This window comes from Nicotiana tabacum, chromosome 8, assembly GCF_000715075.1.
Source record: "Nicotiana tabacum cultivar K326 chromosome 8, ASM71507v2, whole genome shotgun sequence".
NCBI lineage: Eukaryota > Viridiplantae > Streptophyta > Magnoliopsida > Solanales > Solanaceae > Nicotiana > Nicotiana tabacum.
Genome location: NC_134087.1, coordinates 187,452,340 through 187,465,650, shown reverse-complemented (window position 1 = coordinate 187,465,650; position 13,311 = coordinate 187,452,340). Strand labels below are relative to the sequence as shown.

At 34.3% G+C, this 13,311-nt stretch overlaps 1 protein-coding gene across 1 annotated transcript; it reads left to right on the top strand.

Annotated features, from left to right (window-relative positions):
• The first annotated feature begins 4,046 nt into the window (after positions 1-4,046).
• Positions 4,047-4,532, top strand: LOC142163450 (uncharacterized). Its single transcript, XM_075220737.1, has one exon. It carries the CDS (start codon positions 4,047-4,049, stop codon positions 4,530-4,532), a length of 486 nt encoding a protein of 161 aa, XP_075076838.1.
• Positions 4,533-13,311: the final 8,779 nt, after the last annotated feature.

Below are 13,311 nucleotides of genomic sequence, written 5' to 3'. Positions count from 1 at the left end.
GGCAACAGGGATATAGTACAAACAAAGCAAGGAATTGAGGAGGAAGTGACAGGGTTCTATCAGCAATTATTAGGATCCTCAGCTACAGAACTACCTGCTATTAATCCAGTAGTAATGAGGGATGACCCATTGGTGAATAGAGTGCAACAATTGCAATTGGTGGCAGAGGTATCTATGGAGTAAATTTACATGCTCTAACAAGTATTAGTGATAATAAAGCTCCTGGTTGTGATGGCTTCGATGCATTATTCTTTAAGAAAACTTGGTCTGTGATAAGTTATATAGTTACAACTGCAGTAATGGAGTTCTTCTCAAGCTTAAATATGTACCAGCTTATAAACTGTACAATAGTTACACTTGTACCAAAGGTGAAATATCCTTCCAAAATTACTAAATACAGACCAATATCATGTTGTATACTGCTATACAAGATTATATCTAAAGTGCTAATAAATAAACTACAAGGAGTGATGTATGGCTTGGTGGATCGGAATCAGTTAGCCTTTGAACCTGGAAGACTGATAAATGATAACATAATTCTTAACCATGAACTAGTAAAGGGGTATGGCAGGAAATATGTTTTCCCTAGATGTATGATGAAAGTAGACATGAAAAAGGCTTATGATTCTATTGAATGGGGTTATTTGGAGCATGTGTTGACAAATCTGCAGCTCCCAGGGAAGTTTTTGAAATTAATTATGAGGTGTGTGACAACAGTCTCATATTCCATCATCATTAATGGGCATCCTACAACACCATTTCAAGCAAAGAGACCAGGAGATCCCCTATCTCCTTATCTATTTGTACTGGCTATGGAATATTTGACTAGGCTACTGAAAACACTCAAGAGGGATCCTAATTTCAATTACCACCCTAAGTGTGCTAAAATGAACATAGTTCAGTTAAGATTTGCTGATGATTTACTGTTGTTCTGTAGAAGAGATACCATATCTGTGCAGCTATTGTATAAATGCTTCGGGGATTTCTCAAAGGCTTCAGGCTTAGTTGCTAATACTGATAAAAGCTCTATTTTCTTTGGTGGAGTAAATGCTGACAAACAATAGGTGATACTACAAGTCCTAGGCTTTTCAAAAGGGACATTACTAGTTTCATAATTGGGAGTGCCACTGAGTACCAAACGACTATCATTAGTTCAATGCCAACCTCTCATTGAAAAGATGTCAAGGAGAATCCAGTCTTGGACTTCAAGGTTTCTGTCATATGCAGGGAGAATACAACTAATTAAAAGTGTACTCTTCTCTATTCAAGTATTTTGGTCCCAGGTTTTTCTGCTGCCAAAGAAGCGGATCCAACTTATTAAAAGTGTGTGTCGAAGATTTCTTTGGACTGGAGGGTGGGAGGTATCAAAGAAAGCACTACTGGCATGGGACAAACTATGCCAACCTAAAGTAGCAAGTGGTTTAAACTTACTTGATATAGAAGCATGGAATAAGGCAGCTGTTTGCAAACTCCTATGGAACTTATGCAAGAAAAAGGATAAGATGTGGGTACAATAGACTCACTTTTACTATAAGAAGCAGAACTCATTGTGGAATGTTGAACCAAAACAAGCCTCCTGGATTGTGCAAAAAATATTGAAAGCTAAGAATTACTTTGAGGAAGCTGGATATGCAGAAGAAGACATAGAGGAAATGGATAAGTTCTCCATCAAGGCCATGTATGTGCAACTTAGAGATGATTTTACTAAAGTGTCATGGAGGAAACTAATATGCAATAACGCTGGGTTTCCTAAGTGAATTTTCACACTATATCTGACTGCTCATAGAAGACTATTAACTAAAGATAGATTTAAGGGATGGGGCTATTTGGAAGATACAACTTGTTCATTATGCAATACAAAAGAAGAATCCATTGATCATCTATTCTTCAACTGTTCTTATTCATCACGAGTATGGACAACAATGTTACAGTTGCAAGGGATTCATTTACAGGTTATGCCATGGACAAATGAGATAGAATAGGCTGAGAGACACTACAAGGGAAGGAGCACAATAGTTGAAATATGCAAACTAACACTTGCAGGCTGCTTGTACTACATCTGACAAGAGAGGTATGGCAGAATCTTTCAAACAAAGCAACGATCAACAGCCGTACTTAGTAGAGTATGTGCATGTTGGAGGAACTTCTAAGTTGGGACTACAGAGAATATTAATGGATCTTAACTACTATCCTTATATTCAGTTAGATAGTTAAATAGTAGTATAACAGTTAGTAATGAGGAAGGCTAGTTGAATAGCTAAATCTGGGGCTTATGTCCAGATTAGGCTTGAGCAGAACAATGTAAATATTATTGGTAAATAAAATTTTTTAATTACCCAAAAAAAAGACTTAGGTACACTGTGCTACCCGCATTTGGGCCATTGTGGGCAAAATCAGCGCGGCAAAAATACCTTTATGCTTATAATTACCTAACAACTAATATTTATCAAGAGATTTACTTATGATTACTAGTTGCACTTTTCTTTTTAATATATCCAAAAAGAATGGTATTTTTTATTTTGAAAATAATTAACTATAAATATTTGTAGCTTGCTTTAGATCACTGTTCTAATTTTTTTTCCTTTTTTACATATCGTGATCAATTAAAATGCATCACATAAAGCGGGAGGGAGTAACATTTACCTTGATAAAGATAGCATCAACAGGTGGGATAGCCAGAAACATGTCCCCACCAACATGAGAAACACCATCATATTCAGGAGCAGTTGAAAGAAACTATACTATCGTATAAGAAACATGTCCCCACGAATTTTTTGGAGCCACTATCATATAAAAAGCAAAAAAGAAAGCACGTTCATATGAAAATAATAACAAACTATACTACTCAATTTATAGTTGAGGCTTTCATTACACATATAGATTATTGCTACTCAACACATAATTAGTTCCTGAAACAGCTTATATATATTATGGAAAAAAGTGCATATCACTAGGTAAAGGATATGTACGCCAATCTCAAAATATGTATTTAATAGTATTTTCACCCCCACATTATGATGCAACTGAAGAAAATCTAATGAAATAGAGAGTTCCTGTGTATTCTGTGAGTTTTTTGCATCACAAAAAGCATCAATATATATTTCCAAAATAAGATTATCAAAGGATTCCACACAATCCATTAACTAAACAAATCGCAAAGATCTCAACTAAACAAGCAAAGAAATTTTAGAGAAATTTTGGAGAATCCATTACACAAAAAAGGAATTTTAGAAATTTCAAAGAAGCCAAATTGCAAAGTTATTAAACTACCAAAAGTTTTAAAGAAATCTTACACAAGCTTTTGAAATATAGAGATCAGTAGCAACCCTAAGACTAAATATCAAAATCCTCGATTGAATTTTGATGGCGCAAAAATCTGCGATTAAAAGAAATGTAGCGCATCCGTCAGTGATTCTAGAAAATTTGCTTCATAGTTACAAGAAAATCCAATTTTTAGAGAAGAGGAAGGATGAGATTCTCCTGTAGAGTGGGTAAAACTTGGAAAAATATATTTTAGTGGGAATTTTAAGGCATAATTATTTGGCCAAATTTTAGGGAAAAATTTGAGCGGGAATTTTTAGGGGACTTTAGAGCACGCTTAGAAAGAGTTGCTTTTACTAATATAAATAAGCACGACGAAAAGTGTTGGATTACATGTGAATAAGTGTTGTTAATTATTTTATGATTCGGCATCGCTTGAAAATAGTAATCTATACAATTAAAAGCAACACTTTTTAAGTGTTGCCTAAAACCCGTAGCCAAAAATGTTAGACAAAGGCCACCCCTTAAAAAGTGGTGCCAAAGATACTTTCAACAATGCTTTTCAAGTGTTGTTTATAATTGGTGTGGCCTAATTTGTTGTAGTGTGATTTATACATTTTTATAAAATATTTTAGTATAGTTTTTGTTCCTGATCTATTTCTTGTTATTTTTCCATATGCACGGTTGGAGACTTCTATATACAACCAATTGATTATTTCCACAACAGGATTAGTTCCCATACTGAAACTGATATTTTGAGCATTTTGAAGCAATGTTTGACTGACATGCAGCTTCAAATGTTCCGTGCTAGTTGTTTTGGGTACTTCTTGGACCTTCCTCAATTTAAAATTCGAAACCAACTTATTCATTGTATATTATTGAGGGAAGTCGTCCCAGGACGGGAAAGGAAGTTGTGGGTGAAAATTAATGGCTGTTTGCTGCGTTTTGGCATTGGAGAGTTTGCTGTTATCACTGGTTTGAAGTGTGTAGAAGACGACACCACTTTCTATGACAAACCAGATGTTAATAGATTGCTAAAAGAGTATTTTATAGGAGATGGAAAAAAGGCTATAACGAGGGGGCAGCTTCTTGATCGCTTCAAGAAAAAAGACTGGAAGTTGGATGAAGATGCGTTCAAGATGGCCTTGATGGTGTTTGTCCATCATTTCATATTCTCAGATGCCAATAATCATGGTATCAACAAAGATGATTTTGATATCATTGAAAGTGGTCAATATCAGACGTATACTTGGGGGAAAAAAGTCATTTGAAGATATTTTAAAGACAATGAGGGATAGGCAGTGTGACTATTTGACAATGTATAGGCTTGGAGGTTTGCCACTTGCATTGCAAATATGGTTTTTTGAGTGTTGCTCTATGATTGACAAGCATCTAGCTGTTCGCGTTGGCACAAATGTGCCACGCATTTTTAATTGGAAAGTGACTGAAACTCCAACATATGCGGATTTGACTGGTGGGGTGATCATGTGTAGTATCGACAAGGTAAACATTTTGTACCATAATACTTCTTCATATATGATTTCAGTTTTTCTGTATGTATATTTATGAATATGTCACAATTTCCTTTTTCTATTATTGTAATCCAGTTTTTCTTCTTGTAGTTGAACTATAGGAACATTTTCCCTACTCGTGAAGAGATGTCAACTCTGAACATCGACACACTTTTTGAAGTTAATGCCGATGATGTTGCATCAGGGGAGGTGCCGTGGTGCCTGCCTTTCACACTAATGATTCTGTCCACTGCATCTCCACCTTGTCCTCAGAATATAGAGCAACAGTCTAAATGACCTTATCCTCAGAATACGGAGCAACAGTCTAAACGACCTTTTCCTCAGAATATGGATCGATAGCCTAACCCGAGTTATGATCCTTTGGTGTGTATTGATCTGTTGAATGCTGAAGTTGAGAAGTTGAGGAGTGCTGTTGGAAAGGTACTGGACCTTTAGCTTTTCTGTATTTTATCAGTACTTTTTGTATATACATGGTTTTTTGGTTATAAACATGGTTGTTGATTTGATTTTGTTGTAGTTGACTGATACAGTGACGACACTCAACAATTATATAGTTTCTTCCTTTGAAAAAGTGTTCAGTTTTCTGAATATGAAGGAAACCAAGCAAATGAGAGAGGATGTTACTGATTCTAAGGTAATTGTTTACTAATAAAACCAAATCACTCAACAGTTATGCCTTCTCTGAATCATCACCCAACATGCCTTCTCTTTCTATTGTTTTTTATTAGATTCCTCAGCGCGTGTCTGATGACAATACATCTGGTCTCGGCGAATTGGATGGCTATCAATATGATGTTGTTCCTGACTTTATCAATCAAATGAATCAAGATAACATGCTAGCTGACGAGAGAGTTACAGTGGTGTTGATCATGGTATTTGTTCTGCATTTTATCTTTTTTTGTCTGATTTTTCTTTTCTTCATTTTTAAAGTTTTTTATTATTTGTTTTCTCTATCTAAGGGGCAGCAGGTGATGTCAAGTGTGACACATTTTGGGATGACACTGGCGATGAAGATTTAGCTGCGCTACAGATGTCCCAAATTATGCTTCACAAACAATACATCATAGACGTAGAAGATGATTACATTTCTCCAGAACAACCAGTTCGACAGAAAATACCAGGAAAATATGCCAAATCTCCATATTTGCCAGTTTTTGATTCGGGGGCATCAGGATCGGCGCACAAGCTCATTTTTGATATCAAGCATCCTTTCATGATCGAAATTGATGATTTTGATCCATTGTCGCCATTGGCTAAAGAGTTTTGCGTGTTTATTGATAATGGGATGGATACGAGGCGAAGGTATCTTCACTTTCTTTAATCTTTCATGTTCAGATTTTATACTTGTCAATGAATGTAGTTCTAATTACTTTTTATTTTTTGTGATTTGAAGTGCCAAAAATATATATCCCGATAAAGTATATAAGCTTGCAGAAGCTTTTACTTTTAGCTCGTGTCATGTGACCACGACGGATTGGTTCCACTCACTTGCATATTGTGGTCGATCTTTGATTGACATGGTATTTAATCAATTTCTGTTCTAATACCTTTTTTTATTTGTTGCATATCTTTATTGTTTGAGACCCCCATAGTTTATACATAACTTTGTATAAGCACAGTATAAGATTGTATAAATATGTATACCTCTGTATAATAGTGTATAGATTTCTATATTTAAAAAATTGGTAGTGATGGTTGTTCTATTTTATTTCTTGTCTCATCACTTGGATGTCCTCTTTTATTATTTGAGGAAGAGGGGAAAATATGGGCCGAGTGTTGCCATGCAGTTTACTACAACTGACTTTGCCTTTGGTAACAAAATCAACTCCCTGTATAAAGATTTCAAAGTGAATCAAGATCCTTCAGTGATTCCTGAAGGGCATGAGATAGAAGAGTACATTAGAGGATATTATTGTGATGCAAATGTATCGTGGCACACTGTTGACCACGTCCTATTCCCTATCTATGTGAAGCACGGAAGAGCAAAATTGGGTCATTGGGTTTTAGGGCTGTTTACGTTCATAGATAGGTGCATCCACATCTATGACTCTAACCGTGGAGCTATTAATGATAGACTTTCTTTGGATGCTGCATCACCTTATGCAATTCTGATACCTTACTTCTTGAAGAATTCTGATTTTTATGTCGAGAAGAAGGGCATTGATTGGAACAATGATGAATATACCGATAAATCCCATTCTGATGCTTTGCAGATTAATCTGGTTAATAATGTGCCCCAACAGATCAAATGACAGGTTAATCTCAATTGTTTTACTATTTTACTATTAGTTTATCTATTTTAATCTGATTTATTTTTTTAATTACAGTGATTGTGGTGCTTTTGTTGCTGACTTTGCTGAGTATTTCATCCTTGGTAAGGAAATTCAAAAAGATAATTTTGACATTGAGACACTTCGCACCAGGTGGAGATCTCTATTGTGGGATTATGGAAGGAAAAAACAACAGCCCGGTGCAATTAGTGGTGATGAAATCACAGGGAGACTTTTCAGGAAGAGGAAGAGGGGACGACCGAGAAAGTAGTTCTGTTTTTTCCATTTTACTGTATTTTTTCTATGTATCAGGAGTTGTTGCCTAGTTTTGTCTAAGTACTATTCTGCTACTTGTGAGATAACCTTAAAGGATATTATAGATGTTTTTATTTTTGTGTAATTTGTGGTAGTCATTACACATTGTGGTTGTGAATGAATTACATTTTAATGAATATTTCAGTTGATTTTGTCCTTTAACAAAGTATGTATTTTCATTATGGTTGCAGTTTTGTTAGTGTAGCAGAGTTTATACATATGTATACAATAATATACATAGTTATACAAATTTATACAAACTTATACTCTCACTTATACATCTGTATACATATAATACCATTGATTGTTTGCAGTTCTATTTTGTATTTCTACAATCTATCAATATATTTAGTACTATTAAAAACAGCAAGACACTATTATTGGATAATCAAAACATGTATAATGAAACATCTCAATTGCTTGTGAAACTTAACTACTCAACATTTGTAACTCTATTGTTTGTGAAACTTAACTACTCAACATGACAACAAATATAATAGGAATTGTTATGTTGCCAACTATTTATTTTGGTCGATTCCTACATGTTTTTCTAAAGCAGGTTTGAGTCTTTCCTTTCTTGGCCTTCCTGCATTCTTTCTCCCTTTAGGTGGTAGGACCACATCTTCCATCACCTCTGTTGGGATTACCCATAAACTCTCATCTGGCATCGGATTCACTGAAAATTCATAAGTTCTAAGGAGTTTATCCTTCTTGTAGTAAAAAGAGCAATACTAGCCAGGTTTCAGTTGCTGGTTCGTTAAAACCGCCCAAGCATGCGGACATGGAAGTTCATCCATTTGAAATTTTCCGCAACTGCATGTTCCCTCTTTAAGGTACAATATGTTTCGCCTTACCCCTTCAAACACAGTATATAACTGCTCCGTAGCAGGCCTCATCTGCAATTTTTTTTAAAGTTAAAGAACATTATACATTATTATACAGAGTTATACATCCTTATACAAGCAGTAAAATGCAAGTCAGTAGTGCCAAGAATCATTATATTTGATTTATTTTACCGTCATTTGCTCCGATGCAATCAGATTTTTTCCGAAGGAGTTTGTCGTACTTTTCTCCAAGCTCTGTAGATGTCTCCATTACACTTTTTCTATTTTTGTTGTTCCACTATTGTAGCAAATTTTTCATGTACTCCAGCAATCGCATTACTGGTAACTCTCTAGCATCCTTGTTTGCTGCATTAATTGACTCTGCAATATTGGAAGTCATTACTATCGTTCTTTTCACTTTGGAATATGCCCTAGACCACCTTTCGTAGCCAATTTCAAACAAGTAGGGCTGCACCCTCGAATCAATTTTGCACATCTCTGTCATATGTTACTCAAACTTCTCTATCATGTAAGCTCTAGCCAAAGCAAAGAAGATATCCTTCAATTGTTTATGATGTTTCTTGAATGTGCGCTTTACATTCTGCCACAAGTGAAACATGCAATACAATGTGGTACTTCTGGGTACACAGCTTTTGTGGCATTGAAGATGCTTTCATTTCTATCTGAAACTATACACATCCCTTCCCTAACTCCAAAAGTACCCTTTATCTGGACAAAGAACCACTCCCGAGATTTGTTATTCTTTGAATCTGCAATTGCATATGCAAGTGGAAGGATTTTTTCTGTTTATACAAAATAGATATTAGGATTCAGACAATTATACAAATCTTATACACAGTTATACACAATTATACAACTTTATACCAACTGCAAATTTTATAAAAACAGCAGCTGTGAAATCCTATACACTTTTATACATGAAACTACAACATTGTACAAACTGTAGAAACAAGGTAGATGCAGTCAACTCATCAGCTCCATCCTATGTGCAAGCAGTCAATATGGTACCCTTATATGCTGCTTTAAGGAAAATTCCGTCAACAACCATTATCGGTCTGTAATGCTCCCAGCCATTGATAGATGCATATAGCGAAACATATGCATAAAGAAAGCATCCATCTTCTGATTTGTGCAACTTTGTAACCCTTCCTGGATTTGTTTGCTCCAACATATAAAAATACTTCGGCAACTCCTTATATGAATCACTCGGACTCCCTCTTATCATTGTCATTGCTATCTCTTTAGCTCTCTATGCTTTCATGTAGCTCACTTCAATCCCGTATTGCTTTTGTATGTCCTCTATTATATCATTTGCGGTGTAAATATTTTTTGGATTAACATACTTGTCCTTGACTATACTATCAATTATACCCGAAGTAGCTTGACGTTGTGTTAAGTATCTTTCACCATAACTGCATGTGTGATTATTATTGTAACTTCTCACTTTGAATATGTTTGCCTTGAAAATGGCAGAAGATTTGAAACTCCAAGCACAATTGTCATCCATACACATAAAGTGATACCTAGGATTAAAGATCATTCAACTTCTAAATACACTTGTATACAAAAACATAACTACATATGCACTAATTTTAATACCAATATACAAATATATACTACTTTATACATATTTATACATATATATAACAGAATATACAATTATTTACATACCTTGTTGCGTTTGATCTCTTCACCTTGAATTGGAACCTCTCGCGTACAACCAAGTTCTTCATCACACTGACAACTGTCTCTTTATCCTTATAAACTTGATCTTCCTCAACAAATTCGTTCAATATATCATCTATTATACCCGTGTTTTCACTAAATTTCATGTTTTCAATAAATTCGATATCAATAGTCTCAGTGTTATCAATTGTGGATACATCTCTAGAATTTGAACTTGTAGCAACCAAACAACTGGAACTTGTAGCAACCACACAACTAGAACTTGTAGCAACCAAACGATTATCATAAATCTCTTTCACTGTCACAAACAAGGGATATTCAGTGAAATTCAAATTTTTCTTCTTTAATTCGATATACACCTTAACACCTGTATCGTTGTAAATCAGGATCGGTGGCAAACCAACATTTGGGAGAAAGTTAATCTCTATTGTGTTTAACTCACTATCGATCCTAATCTGTTCCGAAATAGCTGCAACTAAATTGTTGTAGCTGAATGTCGACTCGCTTATTACACAATCGCTGACGAAATTGATAAATTTGTTTTCTTCCCATTCACCACTATGAAGAACGTAAACTGGAAAAATCTCTATCGAACAAAAATTGAAATCAAAATTGCAGAAAAAATGAAAATTGCGATGATTTGCAGCAAAAAAATTTCACTTTTCATGTTTGATTTGCTGTTAATTCAAGATGAAGAAGTAATTCTAGGGTTTTTGGAGCTGCATTGATCGCAAAATCTCGTTTTTGTAGTATTTGGGGAAGAAGATTGGAAAGAATCAGAGAAAATCCAGCCGAAACAAAGAAAATCCCGCTTCTTACTCCCAAAAAACGGAAATAACGCATCTTTTTTCAGACATGGGCCTCTAATTTTTGGGCTACTTAATTATAAATTGAAATATGAACTATAAAGCTTAAAAGGAAGCAGCCCAGTTGTTTTAATATGAAATTTTCCCTTTAGAATATTCTCCGCAAAAGGTAAACTTAACAGTTACTTGAAGTTAGAATTTCTTTCAGGACTATATAAAATATTGAAAGGAGGGAGTACTAGCTACATGTTGAAAAACAACTAACAACTTGAAATATATTACTAATCCCTCCATCTTAATTTACGAGATAATTTTTACTTTGAGTTAATTAAATTAATTTTGAAGTTAAATTAGATAAGATAAACTTAATATGTTAAAATTAAAATTAAAATATTATCAAAATTCTTATAATTTGAATCTTAAAAGTGAAAAGTGTCAAGTAAGTTATGACAGATCGAGTATAAAAGTGGACCAGGGATAAACTGAAAAAATTGATACCTAATAAAATCGGGTTTTATATCATTATCATAGATTTTTCTTCTTACTTTTAAAGGAAATTTGAGTCCTACTTCTGACTGTACAGAGGAGTGGAAATCAACCTACTAGCTACTAAAAAATTCTATTCGCCTTATTTACTTTACTTTTCTCTCCTTTTTATTTGAGACAATGCTATTATAAATAAAAGTCGATTTCTTTTTTCACAATTTTTCTCAAATCCCCAAAGTTCATTTTAGGGATAATTATAAAAACCTCCCTTTAAGTTTATTTTTGTAACACTATCCTTTCTTATGGTTTGATATATTATACCCACCTCCCTCATCTTATTTTCTAGCTAATTTTGTTTCTTTAATTTGATATCTAATGACTTGGGAGTTGGATCACTCACACGACGTAACTGGATATTTCTGGCAAGTTTCGCTCCTGCTCTCTGTTCCTACCTATTGTTGGTTCTGTTTGTGATTCAGGATAAAAATAATAAAAGAATTTGTCGAAAGTAATTCTGTCTTTTCAGTATTTTGGAGTGAAAATCTCCTCATTCAATAGCATTTTTAGTTAGTAACTAAGCCTGATTTTGGCGAGTGAAGTGGCTAGGCTACATGCTTAGCCTAGTGTTCCCGCCCAATTTGATATCGCATAAAAAAGATTTTGCTTCCTTCTCACACATGCAAAACGTTAAACGTTAATTAGTTGTTAGCTGCACAAGGTCGTTCACTCACATATCTCTCCTCTTTTTGACTTTATATGTGTATTATTAATTGCTGAGTGATTGGATATTCAATTACTGTTATTAATTAGTTAGTTTTTTGTCAATACTCCTCTTTTAATTTACTGCTTTGGAGGGTTGCTTGTCTTGGAATAATCACTGAATAGTTGAATTTAGGGCTGTCAAATTTGGCCCAAGCCCAAGTAACTCGTCAATTTGATACCCCTAGTTGAATTCATGCCATGTTATTCCTAATAGAAGAAAATCATTTGCCCGAAAAAGATCGATGATGATTTGAATTGAAAGAGGGGACGGGCTTAGATTAATTTAGTAATTAGGTGTTCAAATTTGGGACGGATAAAAAATGGGTTATCCGACGGAAAATATGGATATTGATATTATCCATGGCTTCTTGAATATGATGGCTTATGGGAGAATTCCTGGACCCCCAATTTGAGGCTTTACAAATGTAAAAGTTAAACACATTAGTTATCCATTGGTTAATCATTTTCTAAGTGGATAATATGGTTCTTATCCATATTTGACCCGTTTTTAAAAAGTTCATTATCCAATCTATTTTTAATGGATAATATGGGTGGATAACTGTATTTTTTCAACCATTTTGCCACCTCTACACACAACTATGGAATTGTTGCGTTAGTATACTATATTTGGAGGGAAAGAATTGCTCGGTGATTTCAAAATCACCAATACAGGAGAGTAGTCATACACTATATAAGAGATTGTAATCCAATTGCACATTTGAGGCCAAAAGCAATTCAAACGGAGAAGGATACTAGATATATTAAATACGTTCCTTGGGTAGACATAGTATAGTTTGAGTTTATTCTTTATTGATATGTCAATTGTTAAATCTCCACTAATCGATGGATTGAGTAATTCAACTGAGCACAAAAATGAAGAAGATGAGAGAATCATGAAGAAGAAGCTGAGATCGGAAAGCAGAACTTTGATAAAATGAATCGTGTATCTAAGAGCCTATTTGGACATAAGAAAATTTTGACTTTTTTTTCGAAATCAGCATTTATTCATAAATTTTTCAATTTTCACTTGAAGATGCATTTTGTAATTTTTCGAAAATTTGAAAAACTCCAAAAAGCTGTTTTTCAAAATTTTCACTCAGATCACTCACAAAACTTCAAACATCCCAAAATTATATTCATGTCCAAACACAACTCTAATTTTCAAATACCATTTTCACTTAATTTTTTTTTTATTTTTAAATTTTACAATTCTTATGTCCAAACGCCCACTAAATGTGGAGCTACAAGTCCTTTATAAAGGAGAGCCTAATCTATTTACATCTAAGCTAATGACAGCTGGATAACAGTTGTAACTAACGACCTCTTAAGTTAGTTAATATTGTTACAA

Excerpts from the sequence above, each read along its gene's own strand:
- LOC142163450 (XM_075220737.1), top strand. The coding sequence starts at position 4,047 with ATGCAGCTTCAAATGTTCCGTGCTAGTTGTTTTGGGTACTTCTTGGAC.